At 33.8% G+C, this 24230-nt stretch overlaps 2 protein-coding genes across 3 annotated transcripts in view; one reads left to right on the forward strand and one right to left on the reverse strand.

The window, feature by feature from the left end:
- Positions 1-3524, forward strand: part of KLHL32 (kelch like family member 32) — a 191652-nt gene extending 188128 nt beyond the window's left edge. For both annotated transcript variants that reach the window (XM_081295657.1, XM_081295658.1), the window contains one exon: positions 1841-3524. In XM_081295657.1, coding sequence (XP_081151783.1) covers positions 1841-2002 — 162 coding nt within the window. In that variant the 3' untranslated portion in view covers positions 2003-3524. The remainder of the gene's footprint in view (positions 1-1840) is intronic.
- Positions 3525-9850: 6326 nt separating this feature from the next.
- MMS22L (MMS22 like, DNA repair protein) overlaps positions 9851-24230 on the reverse strand; it is a 127374-nt gene continuing 112994 nt past the window's right edge. Inside the window, exons 22-25 of the mRNA XM_081295429.1 lie at positions 20990-21153; positions 13428-13524; positions 11906-12073; positions 9851-10187 (exon numbers count right to left, since the gene is read on the reverse strand). Of these exons, the coding sequence (XP_081151555.1) occupies positions 10097-10187; positions 11906-12073; positions 13428-13524; positions 20990-21153 (520 nt within the window). The 3' untranslated portion in view covers positions 9851-10096. The remainder of the gene's footprint in view (positions 10188-11905; positions 12074-13427; positions 13525-20989; positions 21154-24230) is intronic.

The following is a 24230-nucleotide window of genomic DNA, read 5'->3' on the forward strand; positions in this document are numbered from 1 at the left end:
CACCACCATGCAGTATTAAGTCACTTAATGTTGTCTGATTCTGTATTCTTTTCTGTAAATTGAAAATAACACCTAACCTTTCATAATTGTGATCTCTATTTTCTATATTCAATGAAATATTAATCAAAATCCCATTGAGAGTTTCCTTTTCTCACGGGGTAGGCAAGTGATACTTGTCAAACTGATGATAAAATTTCTCTAGATGTTGGGTGCGGTAGTGCTGTAATCCCAGCAATTTGGGAAGCTGAGGCAGGAGGATCACAAGTTTGAGGCTAGTCTCAGTAATTTAGCTAAACCCTATCTCAAAATAAAAAAGGGTTGGGGATGTACCTCAGTGGTAAAGTACCCCTCCATTCAATCACTCCCCAGTACCACACACACACACACACACACACACACACAAAAATCTCTAGGACAGTAAATGTATATGAATAATCAAGAAATATTTGAAAATGAATTGGAGAGACTTGCCTTTGTCAAAACAACTATAAATGGGATATTGCAAGAAACATTACTGAAACTGTAAATGTGATACTGAAAAAGAACAGCATTTATATTTAGTGTTAAGATAAACTAGTTATTATCTCTAATACTACTTACTAATATCAGGACATATTATTCAATAAATAGTTTGGGACAGTTAAATGTCCATTTGGGAAAAAAACCCACATAGCTAAAAGTTTGGTTTTTCTTTTATTCTACCAGTGATTTTTCCCTTTTATGAGCTTGGATCCCTTAAATTCAAGGGCTCCTTTTTATCTAAAATAATGCATTATTGCAGTTAAAGGTTTATGAGTCAATCACATAGATGATAGATGAAGACGAAAATCATTAAAGGAGTCTATCAAGAGATTTGTGGTTGGATTTTGGTGGGTAGGGTGGCACACCTATATCTAGAATTCAGGTGAACGAATGGGACCAAAAGTGGATAGCAACAGGGCAATATCAATGACAAACTTTTATTTTAAAATCATAGACCCCAAGGGAGAAAAAGTTTTAAATGAGATTAGAGGAAAGTCAAATGAACAGAGATAAAGATGATAGAGGGCTGGAAAGAGCCTAATAGAGTTGACACATGGAGGAGAGCAGCATTTTCCTTAGCAGGGAGGTGAAGTCGGATTCAGTTAGGTGACTGCAGGCACAGGTCTAATAGAAGCTGTACCTTATAAGAAAAGAGACAGAACTCCAGCTAGAAGAGGAAATAATCGGGGAAAAATTTCCAGAATCAACTGAACTAATTTTGAACCTGCTACTAAGCTGTTATAATATTTTACTATGTGCCAGATGCTCTGCTAGATATCACCAGTTTTCACGATAAAGCTGCAAGGTCTTGCTTGTTTTCTTCATTTTATAGATGAGAATCTGTAAGCCAATATTATGACACAACTAGTTTGAACAAGCTATTTAATAAGTCTAAGACAGTTTTATTAAGTGAAGGTAATACTGCTAACCTCTTACTGAAGATTAAATGTTTATAAACACACACATATTACCTATAAATATGTACACACAATCTAACACTTAGTAGGAACTTAATAAATATTTCTGGTACCATCCTAAGGTATGGTGATGATGGCATGACCAAGTTTAGGTTCAGGCTTACTTTGAGTATACAGCTTTAAATAATCATCATCGGGGCTGGGGATGTGGCTCAAGCGGTAGCGCGCTCGCCTGGCATGCGTGCGGCCCGGGTTCGATCCTCAGCACCACATACCAACAAAGATGTTGTGTCCGCCGAGAACTAAGAAATAAATATTAAAAAATTCTCTCTCTCTCTCCTCTCTCACTCTCTCTTTTAAAAAAAAAATAATAATAATCATCATCTCTTCTTATTTTGTAGGTATTGGATGTAAGTAGAGAAGGCAAAGAAGAAGTGTTCTATGGGCCTACACTCCCTTTTGCTTCCAATGGAATAGCAGCATGCTTCCTCCCAGCCCCATATTTCACATGCCCTAACCTTCAAACTCTTCAAGTGCCTCATCACAGGATTGGCACCATCTGAAAGCCAATGCTCTGTTAGTAACTATCATACCAGGTGGAAAAACAAAGGGTGACTGTTGGATACTGGGCATGAAGAGCCTCAGTGCTTAATGCTTCCTTGTTTTGTGTTATAGGTCTGATATTCACATACATATTAGCAAAAAATGAACAATTTTCTAAAATACATTACTGAAAACTCCTGTCACTCTTCTAAGTGTATGTCAACATACAATACAATATGTATGACTTTTACTGTGACGTAGCTTAGTGTCAACTTAATGGTACATTATTGTTCCATGGGTCTTTAAAACATTCTTTATATACTTTTTCTAATCAGTGCTATCTAGGACAATATGACACTGTTGGCAATGCAGTTAATTTCACACAGTGGCATCAATGATCTTAAAATCTTCCACACTTACTCCCTTTACTACTCAAACATGAGCTTCTAATTCTTCTTTTTAAAGTTTAACATTATGCAGCCCTGCTCAGTAGAGAGTCAGCATTAGGACATCATAAATTTTTAAGTGCCATATTTTATTCAAGGTGATGCGAATAATAGAAGTACACTGGAACAGCAGTTGGAATATCCAGAATTTTTGCCTTGGTTACTCTGACCTTGAGCCAGAACATTTTGGTACTGTAGTCTTCCTACCTTTTAAGGAGGATCATTACTGATTTCCATATTAATTCAAAAGAATGTTGTGAGCATTAGGCAAATGCTCTGAAGTACTTCCCCTAAGAAAAACAAATGCTACTCAAATTATGAGGCATTTTACAATCTTGAGAACCCTGTAACTGAATTAGATTACTTTTACATTTAGAAATTGCTAGATAGGATTTGGAATAAATGATTCTGAAAAGCATGTGAGACATACACCTTTTCTAACCAGAAGAACGTTTACCAATACCAAAGATATCTAAATTTCTAAAATCCTTGCTCAAATAATAACTCTTAAATTAAGTCTCATTTTAAATCACTTAGTGAAAAATGACATTTTAAAGCTAAAAAAAATAGTTGTACTAATTATGGTACCATAAAGTGCTTTGACATAAATTTGAACTTAGAATTGGCAGTTCTAATAAAAGTTTTCCATTTTGTTAAAGGTTATGTCAATCTTGAGGGCTTGTGGGAATCTTCACCACCACTGATACATATTTTATTACGACCACTTTTAATAATGCATAAGAATTCATTTTTAGGCTAGGTTTTTGGGTTTGCTTTGTCTATGACAAAAAAATAAATAAAACAATAATCACATTTGAACATAAATTCAACAAGTGTAAGTGAGTTTCTTTTCTCCTAATCTTACCAGGAGTTAAGGTCATCTATATTAAAAGGAATCCTTTACTCTGACCTTTTTCCTTCAGCACTTTAATCATTCAGCAATTCCTCACTTATAGAAAATGTCATTTTATTCACATAACCATATTTAGTAATCAAAATGAATAAAAAATTTTATCATAAATACAGAATCCACTGACTTTATACACTGTTATAAGATACCTAAACATTATTTTAAAAAATATATGATTTCTGGTTATTCAAAAATTAAAGGACAGGAGGAGATAAGGAAAAAAGGTTAATTTTAAAAGGTAATTTAAAATTTAGTTTGGATAAATAAAAACCCATATGACAATTTGGACAGTTATGAACAATGAAAATTGATATTGATTACTGATATGCAGAATGTGGAAAACTTCTTTAAAATGTATATAAGCCACCTAAATTAAAATTTTAAATTGGTTTACCAAGTCAGGAAATGGACTCTAGGATTTAGGAAATCTTTCAACAAGGACCTATGCAATCTCCTTAAAACACAAATTTTTCCTCCAGCAGTTTACCCTTAAGCCATTAAAATCTATTTGTAGAACCAGACTCTACATCCAGGGAGTGAAAGGGAAATGGCCTAAGAATAATCTTGCCTGAAAGATAATGGAAAGGTAGACTTAGACTACCCTTTATTATTTCTGGACAGATTTCTAACTCTCAAATAAAACAAACCAGCATATATTATCACATCCTCCTTGGTGATCCTTATAATGTATTATTCACTAATGTAATCTAGTATTGAAGTCAGAATTTTAAAAAGTTTTGCATAGAGTTGAATGCATCTTTTATAGTAAGCTATAGCCAAACAGTAGCATCAAAAGTAGAATATTTCTTTTCTAAATAGAAAAAAAACCAGATTGCTTAGAACTAGACCCTTTTACTCAAAATTATCATTAATCAGAAAAAATTCTATAAAACCATTTGGTTGGTCATATAAGCCAAATTCCATTAAATTGTTCAAATATAATATTTTCTATTTAAGTATCCTGACTTATCTTCCATTTTGAGTCTGCAAAATTAAAGGCAATTATATTGCATTTTAATTTCTACAGAAACCCCTAAGACTTCCAAAGATTAAAACATCATTTAGAGATTTTAGTTTAAAAACAGAAACAAAAAGTAGTACCACACAGATCTTAGTAGAATATTCTCAGTGTTCAAGGAAAAATGAGCAAAGACATAACTCTCTACAATAATGTAAATGTTAAAATGGAGCAACATTCCTTAAATAAGAACAAAATGCCTTGTAAGAACAAAATGCCTTTTAGGTTATGATTAGGGTACTTTTCATACTTTTTTCCCCATATTTTCCTCACACCTTAAGTACATGTTTATTGTACCCCCTTCAGCCTCTGCAATAGCTGAAACATTTTTATCGTTTTACCACAAAATGTAAAAGTAACAAATTATTTCTCCAGGTAATATGGCTTATTTTTAGTTTGCTTTTCAAATAGTGAATCTGTTATAAAAAGGAAGTTAAATAATCATGGGAATAATTTACGTCAAATATATAGATTTTACACACACATAAATTTAATCTTTATTATAGGTACAGATAGCTTATAACTCTGCATATAAAATAAGAATGTCCAAATTTTTTTTCTAAAAGCACAATTCACAAATGCAATAAATTGAATAAATATCACATACTAAACATTCTAACAAGTAAAAATTGGTCAATTACAATCTGATTTTGGTAACCTTACCATACAGGTTATCACAGAGTGAAAACACAACTCTAATTAAATATGTGAAAGAATATGTTATTTTGCTAACTTCCCAAATCAACTGTTCTAAACAAATAAAGCATATTATTTATATTGGTATCCTACACTCTTACCTGACAAGGTAAAGAGATCAGTTTCTGGAAGATGTAGGTTGTTGTAAAAAGCTATCAAAAAGTAGTGGCTTAGTATAGACGTATTATACAACTTTTGATGAGGTTTCTATGATATTTACCTCTGATCTTTTAAATATGAGTGCTATGATATTATGTAGGATTTAGGGACAGATTTCTAAAAGGGTTTCTCAAATGCAGAAGCCTAACTGGTAAAGATTTTTTTAAGTACATGGGAACAGGCCCATGCAATTCTTTAAGAATAAAGAAGCTTAAAAAACTATAATAAAGGGCTGGGGTTGTGGCTCAGTGGTAGAGCACTTGCCTCACGTGTGAGAGGCACTGGGTTCAATTCTCAGTACTGCATATAAATAAATGAATAAAATAAAGGTCCACCAACGACTAAAAAAATATTTAAAAAACTGTAATAAAGCATTGTTCAATGGGTAATAAAACCCATGAATGGTCTAAGACCTACAAATAATTTCTTAAATAGACACTGATGAAGGAAAAGTCAAATACAGTCACAGATCACATAACAGGGATACATTCTGAGAAGTGCATCATTAGGCAAATATCAGAGTGTCCTGACATAAACCCAGATGGTATAAATCAGTCACTTGATGTGACATCTTTAAAATGCAGTCAAGAGATGTGACAAACAGGAGATGTATGAGGCTGTTACCAGTGTAACATGACACCCTATTTTACAGTAAACATTTTTTAAATAAATATGTTCTAAAATAATGATTAAAAAGTATAGTAAATAATATGCCAGTAGTAGTCATTTATCATTATCAAGTAATATGTCCTGTACACAATTGTATGTGCTTTACTTTTATGAGTGGCAGTAATGTAGGTCTGTTTACACCAGCATCACCACAAACAAGTGAGTTATGTGTGGTGCTGTGATGACACAGTGATTCTATCACTAGGCCACAGGACATTTTTAGCTTCCTTATAATCTTATGGGATCACTTTGGTACATGTGGCCCATCACTGACTGACATGTTAAGAAGCACATGACTGTATACTTAAGAGAATACAGGTAGAGACATACAAGTTTTAAACTATGAAATTCTTCTAATGCAAATGAACTCAACACGGAATGATTTTTTGCATAGAGACGATCCTCCATGTCTTTTTCCCCTCCCCTATGGAAACCTTCTAATTAAATGTTAACTAAATTGAAATTTAAATCATAAGCAAATCCTAATGTCTAATAAAAATCCTTTCATCACTCTGTTGCCCTTCAATCATCTTTTACATCCCATTTGGTATTTTATAGATATTATTTGAGTGGAATGTTCACAAATCCAAAGTGTATATATTTTTTTCTTCCTGTTTAAATGTCCTAAGCTTCTGTATAAATGAAATGTATTTCATTTTGATTTTTATATAAAGTATGGTACTCCCAGCATGAATGAGACCGAGAGTAGAATGGACATGGCATCCAGAGAAAACAGCTAAATCTTTTGTTTGGAAAGTGTTAAGTCTGATAAACAAAAACAAAAACAAAAACAAAAAAAAATCAGTCAAATGGCAGAAAAGCTCTAGACTAAGGAGTCTTAACATCAACTTATAAACAATGGGAAGTTTTTGGAGGTCCTGCAGCTGACAACTAAACAAGAAGTAGTATTTTAGGAACACTGATTTCAGAACAATGTGTAGGATAAACTGTAGAAAGGGGACCAGAGGAAAAGAGATGAAGAGATCGTAGTGATCCGTGGGGGGGGGGGGGGGGGGTGGAGGGGGGTGAAGTTTGGATGCAAGGAATTGCAAAAAATAAAAAAAAAAAAAATGCCCAGGAGCCTGTATAGGCCATCAACTGAAAATTGGGAGCAATCAAAAATCTAAGATGCTTCTGAAGTTCCAAGGCCAAGTATCCTGGGAAAAATAGGATATTCCCAGGGTAGAAAATGAAAGCAGGAGCTAGTTTGGGCAGCTTAACATACTGCCTTAAGATTTCAGGAAGATGCAACTAAAGAGAAATTAGCACTAGAAATATATCTGAGAGATAAAGTCATGAACTAGTGTTATCAGTCCACTACTAAAAGGATGTTGTGGCAGAACAGAGGAAGAGGATGGGAAAGAAGACTTCTGGTACTCTCAAGACACAGTAGAGGGCTGGGGATGTGGCTCAAGCGGCAGCGCGCTCTCCTGGCATGCGTGCGGCCCGGGTTCGATCCTCAGCACCACATACCAACAAAGATGTTGTGTCCGCCGAGAACTAAAAAATAAATATTAAAAAAAAATTCTCCCTCTCTCTCACTCTCTCTTTAAAAAAAAAAAAAAAGACACAGTAGAAGCAGGAAACTTTGCTGAGGAATGGATGGGAAGATATGGGGAAATGTGAACATCACAGAGATGCCAAAGAATGTGAGAAATGAACACATATTCTCATATTTGACCAAAAGAGTTTGTAATGTAATGTTTACATTACAGTGGTAAAAGAAGCAGCCTCAGAAATGACAGGGTACTTATGGGAAAATGAATATTAGAGAAGTGGGCATAGGTGAAGTCTGGAAGTAGAAGAAGGAAAGATTGTAATAATAAAGGATCAGAGGAGATTTTCAAGAAGAAGAACTGAGCCATAAATTTGTTTTTTTCCCAATTAAAAAAAGCAGCTTCTTTAAAATTTGACTTATAGGGGCTAGGGTTGTGGCTCAGTGGTAGAGCACTTGTCTCGCACGTGTGAGGCACTGGGTTCAATCCTCAGAACCACATAAAAATAAATAAAGGTATTGTGTCCACCTACAACTAAAAATATATTTTTTAAATTTTACTTATATGTAAATAAAAAATGTGTATGTATATTATTATAGTCGTTTGTTGTTATTGATTTTTAATTACAAACTTTAATTACTCTTAGTATTTACAGATATATGCCCTAATGAAGGATTCCATAGCAGTTTTTCTTATCCCTTGAAAGTTTTATACTCTAGATTCTAAAAGATATCTTTAACAATTGTCCTTGGGGGAACCAAAAAAATGAAAATAAAAAAATAATAACACACCCCTCTTGAAAAGATATTGCTTAAAGAGTTAAAACTCCTTTAACTGCTGGTACTTGCAAAGCATACATTATTAGTTTAGTAAGTCACTATTATAATGAAGAGAAAATTATTGTTATGAACTCTATTAAGCAGGCTTAAAGAATATTCCATTTGTGACAGTTGACTTTGGGGAGAAATAGACCATTTATATCATGAAAACAACAACAGCTTTGGAACTCACAAATTACAATTAGGAGACAACTGTAACTAGAGAATGCTGATTGCTTACTTGCTTGTTCACCCTATTTGCTTATTTATATTTATTTTTAACATTTTTCCACTTGGGGGATGGAATCTAGGGTCTCACACATGCTAGATAAATGCTCGACCAGTGAGCCACACACAACCTTAGCCTCTATTTCATTTTAAGATAATTTCTGAGCCAGAAAAGGGTTAAAAAGTTTTCTTGAAGGATTAATGTAACCATGATAAAGACTACAATTCTAAGAAAGAAAGAAATTATTTCAAAGCTAAACATGACTTGTAAATAAACATTGAAAAAAAGTGGGCTATGTCATTAGAGAAAGGGAAACAAAATTGAAAGATGTTCTTTACTTTTATCATGTATGAATAATGTAGCAATCATGTAGGTACACCATGATGTAGAGGAAAACATTTTTACATATATCATTTCTCTGATTCTCATAATAGCATTGTGAATTTTTAACATGATTTATTTTTTCTCCATGAAGGAATTAGGCTGAGAAATGGTAAGTAACCTGTACAAGGTCACAAAGTGGAACTGGGTTAGAGACCTATGTGGGTTCCTAATACTAGGACTGAAACTTTACCACATCAAGACCAATTGGTAAAACACAATCTGGATGAGAGTTAAAAAGTAAAGAAAAAATAGTTATACGCTGGGGATGTGGCTCAAGCGGTAGCGCGCTCCCCTGGCATGTGTGCGGCCCGGGTTCGATCCTCAGCACCACACACCAACAAAGATGTTGTGTCCGCCGAGAACTAAAAAATAAATATTAAAAATTCTCTCTCTCTCTCTCTCTCCTCTCTCACTCTCTCTTTAAAAAAAAAAAAAGGAAACTAAATTGGTTCTCTAAACTTACAAGATGCCAAATTATAAGAGCAAGGAGAGAGATCAGCTGACTTCTCAACTTTTATATAATCTTAAGAAGTTTCCAGAATATTTTTATTTATTCTTTTCTTCTTAAAGACTCTTATTTTTTTCCACCTGATGTCTTTTAATGACAACTCCAAGCTAGATACTTTTGGAATAAGTTTAAAATCTTTTTAGGTATTATCTGTGTAATCCTTAAGTCAGATTCAGCCTGAATCCTAAGAGAGTTAAGTATACTTTGTAAGGGTTTTATTTATTAACTTGCCTCACACATAGTATAAAGGAAAACAAATATGTATCTCTAAACACCCACCTCCTCTAACAAAACAAAAACAAAAACATACCACCAAAAAAAAAAAAAACAAAAAAAAACAGAGCAGAGGTCAGCCAGGTAATTTGAAAAATAAGCCTATTAAAACAGAAGGTGTAAACTCACACACACACACACACACACACACACACAAAACACATCAATCACAAGACAGGAAGTCACATTATAGTAAAAAGTCCATGGATGTACCAGAACAAACCCGCATAGTACTCATACACAGAAAACATTTCCAGAAAAGGCTTCTTTAATTTAGTTTAACCAAAATTTCTTCAAACTAGATTATAGTTTGGCAAAGCTCCAAGGATGCTATTACATAGTTACTAATTAATCTTTATTTCCTTATTTATATATTTTATACTTATATAAGGTATATAAGAAAAAAATCCCAGAAAGCATTTTTTAACAGATCATTATATAATTAATTAAAAGTAGGAGATGGATTAGTTCAAAGTAGTTTTAGATGATAAGCAATAGACAGGGTGAATCACAAAATATATGTATTGTCATTTTCCAGTCTCTGCATCTCATCTTGTCCCATCTGTCCTAGGCGAGATAAAAGTTTTCTATAGGCTTCCCTGTTTAAGAAAAAAGAAAAGAAATAAAATATACTTATTATCTTTTTCAGCATTTTTCCACTTGAATATTTACAAATTGAAACCTGTCTGTGGGTCTAACTATCCATCCATCCATTCATTCATCTAGCAGATTTATTAAAACACTTCTAAAAAAAGGTACTTGTATATTTTGTGAGTAAACCTAGATGTTAGGATTAATTCAGTTTTTAAAAGTATGATTGATATACATATATATCAAGTATAGATTAAAAATGACACATCAAAGTTTACTAACCATCTGCAATGACATAATGCTACTAGGTAATGAAATATAATCATGAAATAACTTACAGATAGGAATGGTATGCTTATAACGGGAAGACTTGTTTTGCAAACTAAAAATGAAAATAAAAGTTTTATAACCATAAAACAGAACTGTATAACACTTTTAGTATACGCCCTATTTTCTTCTTTATCTTCTTAGAAATAACAAAGTTTGAAAATAAAATATTGTTGCTCCTATTAGATTCTCTAGTATTTCCCTGTATCTGAAATGTGTTTTAGATTTATTGTGCCTGGCAGTTATTTCATTAGACTAAATATCTGTGCTATTCAGAATTGTTAAAACCAACCCTCTCGTGTCTCTGCTTGCAAAGTAGTACAATAACAGAACACTTGTTCCAACAATGTACTATGTTAGGATGTTTCATGTAGTCTCTTCAGTTTTTTCATTTGCATGAGCTTGTTTAATGACATGACAATGAACATCATTTCTTTAAAGCTATGATTTAAAGCGACCCAATCTTTTCTCTCTGGAAAATAAGAGGCTAGCCACGTTACTGTGTAAGAGAAGAAAAGAGATGTTCTACCTTAGTACAGAAAAACTATTCCCTGACCCTCCTTTTTAAAAATTTCCATTTATTATACTGAAAGATGCAGTTCATTAGTTTTCTAAAGCTGCAATCAGTATAGTCATGTCTCCAAGAACGGTCTCCAATATGACATTATACAATTAAAATTTCTCAACTAAAACCTGGAACATGCATGTTTATTAGATTGTGCATGTGTACAGATACACAGGAACACAATTAAAAGCATTTGATTCTGTAATAAACTGTAGGACATAAGAATCCTAGTGTGAGTACTGACTGATCTAAAGTAATCTCTTTAGGAAATATAAACATATTCCTACAGAATTATATTTCTCTAAATAGTCCAATATATTTGGTTGGGTTATAAGTCTATAAAAATTTTTTTAAAAAGTCTTATCTATTTCTCCCCCCCCCAAATCTGTTTTATCTAATTGGGTTACTTACCTTTATCATATGGCTATGCATGATAAAGTTGACTCAATAAATCTAGCGTCCCTCAAAGGATTATGAATTGGCACTATGGGTTTTATAAAATAAGATACCTGAGGCTCTGAAACCCACTTCACAAAGAGAAACACAAGTATTTTGAGCAATAGTAGTTCTACTGAAATACACAGCTTTCTAATATGGTCTTTGAAAGGAAGTACACAAGATAGGATGTGTGGATTCTGCTAAGTTTGTTGATAAACCACAGTATTTTTTAATCATACTTTACAAAACTGATAATAATCCCAATATTGAAATATTTTTCAACTGAAAAGAACACATCCCAAATTTGGGGGAATGAGAAAATAGCCATTTTGATAAAATGAAATACAGATTTCATAAACATTGTCCAAAAGAATGTAATTAAATGAGCAAATATACCTTTGTTCAATATTTTTGCCAAGGCCCCATTTCAATTCCGAATCCTTCAGAGATTGAGTGAGGGTAGAAATCAAGGAGATGACAATCTGCTGCTTCAGTGTTGCTACTATCTCTAAAATGCTGTAAACTTGATGACTGTATCTTACACCATAATCCTGGATAAACTGCCTGTGAAAGTAAAACACATCACTCAAAATTCTGGAGTTATGCTTTGAGTTGGTGCCTACATTGCAGTCAGCCATAGCCTAAGCACAAAAATGATCACTTCATGTAATATTATCATGAAAACTATATTTAACATGGAGACTACTATTAGTACTTTAAAATAGGACAGAAATGTCCTATTCCTGTGTCATCCAAGACCAGTGATGGTACTGGGGATGAGGAAGGAGCTGGAATCCTAGGAGGATGAATTAAGGGGAAAAAAATCTAATTCCAGAGACTCTATGCTATACTTTCCACATTAAAATGAGGGGAAGCAGGAAAGAGTGTGGAAGACACCAAAAGGGAGAAGAAAGTCAGATATCCTTCGTATCTCTGGATAAACAGTATGCTAACAGGGAAAGCAAAATATTAAAAATAGACCTTTATTTTCTTTAAACTGAACAGGAGACTTGATACCCACAGAAGCCTTTATGAATAAAACTATCTTTTAACCCTAAAATTTTCACATCCCCATCGACAAAATGAAAGCCATCTACTATAATAAATTGTAGATAACAAACATGGAATCTTTGATCACATAAAATAATTTTTCCCTCTCCTCGGACTCCACAATCTTCACATTCACAAATGGATCACAACTTAAATAAACTGAATAGTAGATATGTGCCAAAATATAATGAGAAAAAAAAAACTGAGTCATCAAAGATCCAACACAGAACAAAGGATATGGACCCTAAATTATTTGTTACGGTGGTAGTAAGATAGAGATATTTATAATGAGGGTAAACTTATAAACCTTGATAAAGAAATATTAAAAAAATACTGCCCTCACCGAAAGCATAAGACTGTAAAGGGGACAAGGCAGGAAAGAGGAAAAAAGTAATTCTCAAGTGGCACTGTTATTCTTATGAACAACAAACCTACTCCTATAAAGTCCATACCTCACAAATTAAACATAAGAGAGCCTTCTGAAACTAAAGGATCTAAAGCAAACCAGAAAACCAAGGACATATCCTTTTACACTGTACGCTGAGCAACATGCTTAAGCAAGCTCCGGAGCCCTGTGCACCTGCCATCATGACTCCTGTTTCTCACCTTTTCTTCTCAAATACGTGCAAGAATCTTTTAGGAAAATCACAAGTCATTTCAAGTCAGCTCCCTTATCTGTTTCCCTGGCATTTTTATTTTCCAATAAAACAACACAATGTAACAAAACTACTGCCAAAAATACAATAATTGAAATACTATAAATAAGTAGTAACACATTATGTTTTGGATAATTAGTCATTTAAAAAACATGCTGGCTGTCAAATGGCTGGCAACAGTCTCCTTGCCAGTTGGCATATTTTCTAGTTACCTAAACACAGAAGTCAGCTGGGCGGCAGGTTCTCCTTCTGACCCCACTTGGCAGGCTTTTACCACGTACTGTAGGTTCTCGGTGGCCAGCCTTTTAACTAGGAGGAAAAATTATAGCATTACACACTGTGTCTGAATTGACCATCTGGATCCTCATTTTTAACACTCTTAATTTAGAAAAAGATGTGTTTTCTTGAAGTATCTACATGTTTTTTTGCTAATTTTCACAATGAAATAGGAATTTTGTTTTGTTCTAGAGTATACTAAAAATGTTTAAAAGTCTATTTTTGACTCTAAAAATTGAAAATAACACATGAAGATATGTTCTTCTCTTAGAAAGGTGTTCATATTCAAAAATACTACACCAACATAAGCCTGCACACAGTTACACATTGACAAAAGAAAGCCCTTCAAATCAGCTGACTGATGATAGGCAGATTGATTGGTTTTTAATTTATAAACATATTCCTCCCATTCCCTCAGAAATACATAAAAAGCAAAATCAGATACCACCTACAATCTATCTTCACTTAAAATTAGCCAAACATACATAAAAACTACTTATGTTATCTTCCTTTCAAAAGATAACAAAGTCTCAAATGAATATTTGTATTCTTTAAATATTTTAAGAAACACTTTAGAATTGCATGCTTGTATACAATAGTGCAAAAACATTCCTATAATTTGAATCTTAAATGTGTTCCCAAAGGCTCATGTGTTAAAGGTTTGGCTCCCCATCTGTGGTGCTATTGGGAGATGGCAGAACACTTTAAGGGATGGGGCTTAAGTGAGAAACTTGGGTCACTGTGGTGTACCCTTGAAGGAGATATTGGGACCCCAGCCCCTTCCTTTTCTTTTCTTTTCTTCCACTACTATGAAGTGAACAGTTTCCTTTGCCATGTGTGCCCACCATATGATACACTGCATCCCCACAGGCTCAAAGACAACAGAGCCAACCAATCATGGACTGAAACCTCCAAAATTGTGGTCCAAAATAAACCTTTCCTCTTTTTAAGTTGATAATCTCAGTTATTTTGTTACAGTAATGCAAAGCTGACTAATACAAATATCAAGAAAGAATACAGAAAACCCAACATGTTCTGAATTTTTGTCATGTTTTAGACATATTAAATATATGTATGGGGGAGGGAACCCAGTGTTTTCTCTAAGAAAAATTTTAGAAATTGTGACCCATTATAACAGGAATACAAAACATGATGAATATAAACTTAAATTAATTAATAATAAATAGGAGATAATGTTTTTTATGGTATGAAGCTAGTAAATAAAGAACACAACAGTCTACAATCCTAGCGGCTCAGGAGGTCTCAACAAGAAAACTCAACAGAAGGATTGCGAGTTCAAAGCTAGCCTCAGCAAAAGTGAGGCACTAAGCAACTCAGTGAGACCCTGTCTCTAAATAAAATACAAAATAGGGATGGGGATGTGGCTCCAGTGGTTGAGTGTCCCTGAGCTTAATCCCCAGTAACCCCCCCTCCAAAAAAAAATTGTATACAATTCAAAGGTTTTAAGCATTTTCACAGTTTTGAACTATCATTACAGTCAATTTTAGAATATTTTCATTATCTCAAAAAGAAACTCTATAACTTTTTGTATCACCTGACTCCTCTTAATCAACTACTAATTTTCTTCTTCTCTCTATAGATTTAGCTATTCTGGGCACTCATATAATAAAATTGTGTTTTTGTTTGTTTTAAATGCCAACTTCTTTTACTTAGAATCATGTTACAAGGTTCATCCAAGTTACAGTATATATCATCAGTTCTTCATTTCCTTTTGTAGGCCAACTAACACTACATTATATGGATATATAAAAATTTTAAATTATCCATCGGTTAAAAGACATTCTACATTTTATTATACTATATACTATTGCTATGAACATGAATGTTCTGATTTCTATACAGAAGTGTTTTTGTTTCATTTCTTTCTCTATTAGAAAAGTATTTATTCATATCTATTACCCATCTCATTTTTCAATTCAGTTGTCTTTTTATTATTGAGTTTCGGAGTACTTTATACATTCCAGATACAAATTCCTTATCAGATATCATTTGTAAATAATCCTCACAATCCTGGGTTGCCATTCCACTTTCTTCTTGTTATCCTTTGAAACATAATAGCTTTTAATTTTTATTAACTCCAGTTTATCTCCTTTTTCTTTTGTGGTTATACTTTTGTTGTCAGCTCTAAAAATCTGTTGTCAAATCCAAGGTCAGAAAGACTTACCCTTAACCTATGCTTACTTCCAAGAGTATAGTTTTAGCTTTAACATTTAGATTTCTGATTTATTTTGAGTAAATTAGACGTTCATATAGAACTCATTATTGTTATACTCACTCCAGTTTTTTTGGTTACCTTTCTACATATTAATCTTACTGAACTTGTTTTGTAACAAAAATCATTTTTCCTTTCCTGATTTCAAATTTTTCTCCTCACTTTAACTTTTTGAATCTTTACTATAATGTGTCTGTCTATAGACGTCTTTGTGTTTTCCTTACCTAGAGTTAGCTAAACTTCTTGAATGTATATATTTTGGAAATCTTTAGCCATTATTTTTTCCCAATATTTTTTCTGTTCCTTTCTGTCCTCTTGGTTCACCTATTATACATATGCTGGTGTACTTAACGGTATCACAATTCTCAAAAGCTCTGTTCATTTTTTTCAGTCTTCTTCTTTCTTCTTAGACTGTTTAATATATATTGATCTATCATCAAGTTTGCTGATTCTTTCTACTGCCAATTTCAATCCACTAGAGAGCCCTCTAGTAAACTTGCCAGTTCAGCCACTATATCTTATCTCCAGAGTTCACATTTTTTTCTTATAATTTCTCTTTATTCATATTCTATATGTGATGTGACATTGTCAATGTAATTTCCTTTATTTATTATGTTTTCTTTTAGTTATGTGACTATATTTAAAATAACTCCTATCACATCCAATGTCTGATCCTTTCTCTAGGAGTTTCTGTTGCTGACTCCCCACCCAGTATATAAATTGTAATTTCTTTTCTTTACATGTCTTTTAATTTTTTTTTTGGTAGAGTATTGGATATCTTTTCTTTTTTGGGTGAAGTCTACTCCTCCAGTGGTATAATTGAAATGCCAAGTTGCCGATGCTTTCCCCCAGTGCTGTAATTGGCAGGTTTCTCTCTCTCTCTCTCTTTTTTTAATTTTTATTATTAGTTGTTCAAAACATTACAAAGCTCTTGACATATCATATTTCATACATTTGATTCACGTGGATTATGAACTCCCATTTTTACCCCGTATACATATTGCAGATTCACATTGGTTACACATCCACTTTTTTACATACTGCCATACTAGTGTCTGTTGTATTCTGCTGCCTTTCCTATCCTCTACTATCCCCCCTCCCCTCCCCTCCCCTCCCATATTCTCTCTCTACCCCATCTACTGTAATTCATTTCTCTCTCTTGTTTTTTTTCCCTTTTCCCCTCACTTCCTCTTATATGTAGTTTTGTATAACAATGAGGGTCTCCTTCCTTTACCATGCAATTTCCCTTCTCTCTCCCTTTCCCTCCCGCCTCTCGTCCCTGTTTAATGGTGATCTTTTTCTCATGCTCTTCCTCCCCGCTCTGTTCTTAGTTGCTCTCCTTATATCAAAGATGACATTTGGCATGTTTTTTAGGGACTGGCTAGCTTCACTTAGCATAATCTGCTCTGGTGCCATCCATTTCCCTGCAAATGCCATGATTTTGTCATTTTTTAGTGCTGAGTAGTACTCCACTGTGTATAAATGCCACTTTTTTTTATCCATTCATCTATTGAAGGGCATCTAGGTTGGTTCCACAGTATAGCTATTGTGAATTGTCCTGCTATGAACATCGTTGTAGCAGTATCCCTATAGTACGCTCTTTTAAGGTCTTAGGGAATAGTCCAAGAAGGGGAATAGCTGGGTCAAATGATGGTTCCGTTCCCAGCTTTCCAAGGAATCTCCATACTGCTTTCCAAATTGGCCGCACCAATTTGCAGTCCCACCAGCAATATACAAGTGTACCCTTTTCTCCACATCCTCGCCAGCACTTGTTGTTGTTGGACTTCATAATGGCTGCCAATCTTACTGGAGTGAGATGGTATCTTAGGGTGGTTTTGATTTGCATTTCTCTGACTGCTAGAGATGGTGAGCATTTTTTTATGTACTTGTTGATTGATTGTATGTCCTCCTCTGAGAAGTGTTTGTTCAGGTCCTAGGCCCATTTGTTGATTGGGTTATTTGTTATCTTATTGTCTAATTTTTTGAGTTCTTTGTATACTCTGGATATTAGGGCTCTATCTGAAGTGTGAGGAGTAAAGATTTGTTCCCATGATGTAGGCTCCCTATTTACCTCTCTTATTGTTTCTCTTGCTGAGAAAAAACTTTTTAGTTTGCAGGTTTCTCTTTAACTACCCTTTCTTTGATCACAGCCAGCTGCTTAAAGCTCCACTAATTAATTTCTGGACAATTGTTCTATTGTTTTAAATAATGCCCGGGGGGCATAAATTGCCTTACAGGCTGATCCAATCAAATTCAGGATTCTTTGACAGGATGCTTTATGGGGTCAGTGTCTGAGATTTATTCTGACCCAAGGGCTTTTTGTTGGCTTTTTCTTTTACTGATTCACTCAACCTGGCTGGCCTATAAATTAGTGTTATATCTCAGATGAAAATTACCAATTTCCTTAATGTATCTCACCTCCATTTTCATTGTTTTTGAGAGTACTCAGTATGAATTTTTGCATATTCTGTTGCCAATGGAGACAATTATTTTACAAGAAATTCAAAACTCTGTTCTATGGCTTGTTTCTTGCTTGCTTCCACCCAGGCAAAAATCTCAGAGGTATATCTTTGGTGTTGAGTGTGAAGACAATGGTGCCTACTATTTTGTGCAACATTCATTTTAGGAGCTGAGAATCCAGGAAATAAAGGGAAATAGGCCTAAGACCTCTTGACTTGCTCTTCTTGTTATCAAACACCTGCCCCCAGCAGTGATCAGGTCTTTCAGTGCTGCTGGACTCATTTATGGTCTGTCCCACTAATGGGGCTGAGCAGAGGACTGGCCATACTTACCTAGAAAAGAACTTCAGCATTAGGTAGCCAAAGCTACCTATTCATATCCTCATAAATGAGAAATATTTGTCCTCTCTCTCCTAGGATGATATCCCTCCTATTGTGAGCTGGGGAGAGAGGGAACCATATATTCTTGCATTAACTAGTCTAGAATAGAGTTACTGCCTTGATGTGCTTGGAAGGAACAGGAGGGAGTGGTCTTGGTTCAATACCGGGGACTCTGGCTATTCTTATCACCTTTTAGTTCTTTCTTTAAATAAATGTTTCTCTATTTGTTGTTTATTCTTAGTATCATTTCCAGAGAATTTAAATGCTGTCTTTAAATATTTTTCACCTGGTTTGCTGGTTAATTAGTTATGTTATTATGCTAACAGGTATGGGTTTTTGAGTAGACATGTTGTCAATACTTATAGGCATATACCTAGGAGTGGAACTGCTGGTTCATATAATAACTTTAGATTTCTATGATTTTTCAGGCTTTCCTTTTAAACACTGAGACCATAGGTAAGTCAGAGAAAAATTTCTCTAAGCCAAACTTGCAAATCTGCTTCATATTTCTCCTCTGGTTTATAGAGAATACAATGCAGAGAATACTATATTCTAACTATATTGAACATGTGATGTATTTACTAGTTAGATGTGAGCTCTAACTAGCAGTCTCCTTAATGATAAAATGTTAGTATCATCAACAATGATTTTTGGGGGGACTGTGACTGTGGCTCAGTGGTACAGCATTTGCCTAGAACACGTGAGGCATTGGGTTTGATCCTCAGTACCACAGAAAAATAAATAAATAAATAAATAGGTTAAAAAAAAGACATTTCTTAAAAAAAAAAAAAAATGATAGGTTGGTCAACACTTTATACAGTAGTACATCCCTTATCCTTGGATGATACATTGTAAGACAACTGCCCCAACTGTGATGCCTGAAACTGTGGACAGTACTGAAAACTACATATGTTTTTTCTTATACATATAGAGCTACAATAAAGTTTAGCTTATAAACTAGGCACAGTAAGAGATTAACAAGACAAAAAGAACTATATACTGTAATGAAAGTTACATGAATAGGGTTTCGTTTCTCTCTCTCAAAACATCTTAATCTTTCAGCATTCTGTGGCTCTTTTTTTTTTTTTTTTGAATATCCAAATTGCTAGCATCACTACTCTAACACTTTGGGGGCCATTATTAAGTAAATAAGCATTGCTTGAACACACATTATGATGTATATCTGATAACTGAGAAAACTACTAAATGACTAATAGGTGCATAGCATATACAGCATGGATACACTGAACAAAGGAATGATTTATGAGATTGTATCATGCTTATTCAGAATGGTACAGAACTTAGAACACTCAAGAATTGCTTATTTCTGGAATTTTCCATCTAATCTTTTCAGACACTATTAAGAACAGGTAACTGAAAGAACATAAAGCCAAACTATAAACAAAGGGCAACTGCTATACTACCTGCTCTATGTTAGCAACTTTGTATTATACAGTACAATAGGATTTCATCGAAATTCAAAGTACACGTAAGTTTTTAATAAGGTCAAAATCTCTAAAGAGTCTGGGGGCCATCACTGGATATTCTCTAGTGAGGAGGATGTTACCATGAATAACAGGATTATATATAAACATAACACAACGTTTTACACATTTCAGTATTTTAAATGCTCCTTTTACACAGGAGCATTTAAAATACTGAAATAAATATGGATTTTTAAAAATAGGCATACGTTTTTGAGATAAAACAGAACATTTCAAAGACTTGTTTGAGCTTTCCACTACCACTTTGGGCACTGCCCTCAGATTCTTCAGGGTATGCACTGTACTCATTTATCTTAGCAGTTGAAAGTACTTAGGCGAAAACATTTGAGATTCCCTGCCTTGAACAATCAAATTATAATGGTAAATACACACAAACGGCCCTATTTACATTAAAAATTCCTTCAGGATTGAAGTATGACTCCTATTTTACATATTCCCAATAATCTTATTAAAGTGTTGACACTAGGGATTAAATAAGGGATATTTTAAGGCTGATGAGACTGAAAACAAAAAAAAAACTAGAATCAAAGGATTCTCATAAGTTTCCCCCTAAATCAGCCAGATATTCTAGCAGAAACTGGGATAGAAGAAAGTACACTGGCCTCTGACCACTTGGTATTTGACAAATTGCATTTAGCATTGGAGCTAGACTAAATAAATAGTCTTTTAGATATTAACATAGGAAGTAGCCCTTAAATAAACTCTTAAGGGAAAAACAAAACTAAAACAGACCGAAATATGTCAACATTTTATCCCTAACCTCAACTATTAGTTGGTATTCACTCTTATCCAGGATATAGGAACATACAGAAAATAGCCACACAACCTTTTGTAACCACTCATTTAACTGACAGGAAAGAGTACTTTCCTAACTTGTAAACGGAAAACAATGAGAAACACAAGTATATTCACAAACTAACCTTGGGGTTCATTGACCAACACCAAACATTGTAAGATGCCAGGAAGTAGCAGTTCAATATCACAAACATCTACGTCAGTTTCTTTGAAGAGTTGGAGAATAAAGACCAAAATGGATGCTAAGCGAGGAGGGGGTGCTGACCCTTTAAATGCAAAGCAGGATTTCCTGAAAAGAAGCAAAATTTTATTTTTTCTTTTCTTTAAAATTTTCAATACAGCCAAAAAAAATTACTATATACTGTAATGATACTGACAAATTTACTGTAATGATACTGACAAACGATACTGACAAATCCCCAAGTGGATAAGGCAAAGTTTAAAAAAGCATGTGTATTTTACCATGCGATCTTCAAATATCAGCTATTAGAAGCAATGACTGCACATCCTTTCAGTATGCTATGATGGTCAAAACATAATACAGGGATATATCATGAACTAAATTTAAAGCATCTGGCTTTAAAATGAATTTAACCAAACCTAACTGTTATTTTGTTGTTGTTTTTTTTTCTTTTCTAGTAAGTATGATCTCCTCTCTCAGCTCCTCAAGGCTTCAACATTTTCTCTAATGTCAAATTTGCATAAATAAATTGCTCCTCACATTTATTTATTTAGGAATTTGAGAAGGTTCATATCTTTCTAAATAAATAAAAGTCCTGTTCTAGCAATCTGCTTCTTGCTCCAGCTTTACATCTTTCCTTTCTCCAGCAGGTAAAAGAATAAGAGAACTAGTTTAGAATTTTGTATCATCTGTCAAGGCAAGACAAATTTTAGTATTTTAGCTCAGCAGCGATTGTTAAGAATTTAATCTGACTCATCTTTGTATGCCCACTTCTTAGAATAGGTCCTTGGTCATAGCAGGTGTTCAGGGTACATTAAAGTGAATAAATGAAAGTAAGAATAGTCACTTTCTAAAAAAAAGTCTAGAAAATCTGAAAATTTGTGAAATACTGCTAAATCTAAACTAGATATCAATATATGTTTGAAAACTAATGATAATTTACATAATGAGACACAGAAATCACTAAGGATTATAAACTCCTTCAGGAAAGGAACAATGTATAGTAATTGTTTCTCTTCCTCATGGCTTTTAACAAATACTGCATATTAGATTCATTCATTCTTTGAGGGTGGGTTTTGTCCATCTGTTCACTGCTGATTTACTAATGTCTAGAACAGACAATAACTGAGCACCTGGGATGTGCCAGGTACAAGTCTAAGAACAGGGATATAGATAAGTTTCTGAAAGCAAGGGAATCATCATCTAGTGGAGAAGTTAGATAAGACAAAAAAAGTTAAGTATGACTGTGTTAAAGGTGCTTTAGCTAAGATCAGTACAAAATTCTCAGGAAGTCAGGGGAAGAAGCTCAGATGGGAGACTGCCAGAGTAGAGCAGTACAGAAGGCAGGAAATCACAGGGGGCCATCTTTGTATCTTTCCTGAGTATTAAACAAAAACCAAAACCCTTGGGGCTGGGGATGTGGCTCAAGCAGTAGCGCACTCGCCTGGCATGCATGCAGCCTGGGTTCGATCCTCAGCACCACAAACAAATGTTGTGTCCGCCGTAAACTAAAAAATAAGTATTAAAATTCTCTCTCTCTCTCTCTCTCTTTAAAACAAACAAAAAAATTAAAAAAACAAAACAAAATAAAAAAAAAATCCAAAACCCTGAACCAAAACCCAGGAATTGTTACATCTTGGGGGTCTTCAACTAGAAACCATGAGAAAAAACACTTCCACTGGATACAAGTAAATAAGAAAGTCCATTAATGCAACTAGGATCCTCAATAATGGGGCTTAAAACAGTTCTAAAGATTTAATTTCACTTTAGTGAAACTTTAGTTTATATTAAAATTAGTTGTGTAATGTCTCAAATACAGTGGTAGATTACTATAATCTTGCTGGAAATTCAGAAACAAGTTAGGCAAAACTATTATGAATTTGCAGATTGAGTCATGCAGGGCACACTACTTTAAGAAAGTAAAGAATATCATACAACATTGAGATCTCAGTTGTAGGTTTCATAGATGATAGGCAAGATTTAGTCCAGAAGAATAGCATTTTAATAAAGAAAATGGCATGAAGAATGCTGTGATGCAGGTAAGTATAAAGCATTTTGCAGCGGCAATAACTAAGCTCATAAATGTGATAATTATTTTTGTTTTTGCAGTAGAAGTTGAACTCAGAAATGCTTTATCACTGAGCTACATCCTCAGCCCTTCATTTTATTTTGGGACAGGTTTTTGCTAAGTTGCTGAAGCTGGCCTAGTAATATGTTTGGAAAGGTGAAGTGACAGATTATGGAGAATTAGAATATGGAATTAGAATATGGAATTTATTTCACAGGTCAAAGGGAGCCAAGGAAGGTTTGGGGACAGAGAAGTGTCCAAATGCATCAGTATTTTAGGAGAAAAAAGTAATCCAGGTTCATTTTTTATGCTGAACTAGAAGAAAAAGACTAGATCTGGTGAAAGTAGTTGGGAGACTCTGGTATAAACTAGGGGCAATGTGATAAGTCAAGTAAAAATGAAGGAAGGAAACAATCATTTGCCAAAGGAGAGAGAACAAAGAAGATAAAGCTTCCAAACCCAAGTAATAAGATACTAGGAACACAAAAAGAAGATGAGATTTTAGGTATGGAATCCTGTAATAAGAGGTGATGAATATTGTCAGGTCATTAAAAAACACAGAACACTTTTACTAGGAAAGAAAATATGTATTGCCATAGCATCTTAAATGTTAAAAACTAATTTCATGTAAAGCTAAATATTACATGAAGACAAAAGATAATTTCTATTACTGAATTTTCCAGTATTGCAGTTAAAGGATATAAAGTTTAGAAGAAAACCTAAGAAGTTTCACTCATTAATCTATTTAATAATAAAATGGAGTTAAGATAAAGAGTGAACTAATAAAACAGGACTTCATATTAGCTTCCTTTTACATATCAGCATTTATCTTTTCCTTTATAAAATGTAATTACTATATTTTATAAAGTATAAAATAAAATTAATGCTCATCTATTAAAAAACTATGAAATAACTTTAGGAATATATATGCAAGGAAAATAATGGCTCTATAGGAAAAAAAAACAGAAGCAATTTAATAAGTATTGTCTTAGGCTGCTATGAGCAAATGTAATTTAAATAATTACATTTAAATATTTAAATATTTCTCAGAAAAAGAAAAGTTTCTAAACTACCAGCATCCTAAATGATTGCCAGTATTTTTGAGATACTGTGTTAT

This window comes from Spermophilus citellus, assembly GCF_964194105.1.
Source record: "Spermophilus citellus genome assembly, chromosome: 5".
In the NCBI taxonomy this organism is placed as follows: domain Eukaryota; kingdom Metazoa; phylum Chordata; class Mammalia; order Rodentia; family Sciuridae; genus Spermophilus; species Spermophilus citellus.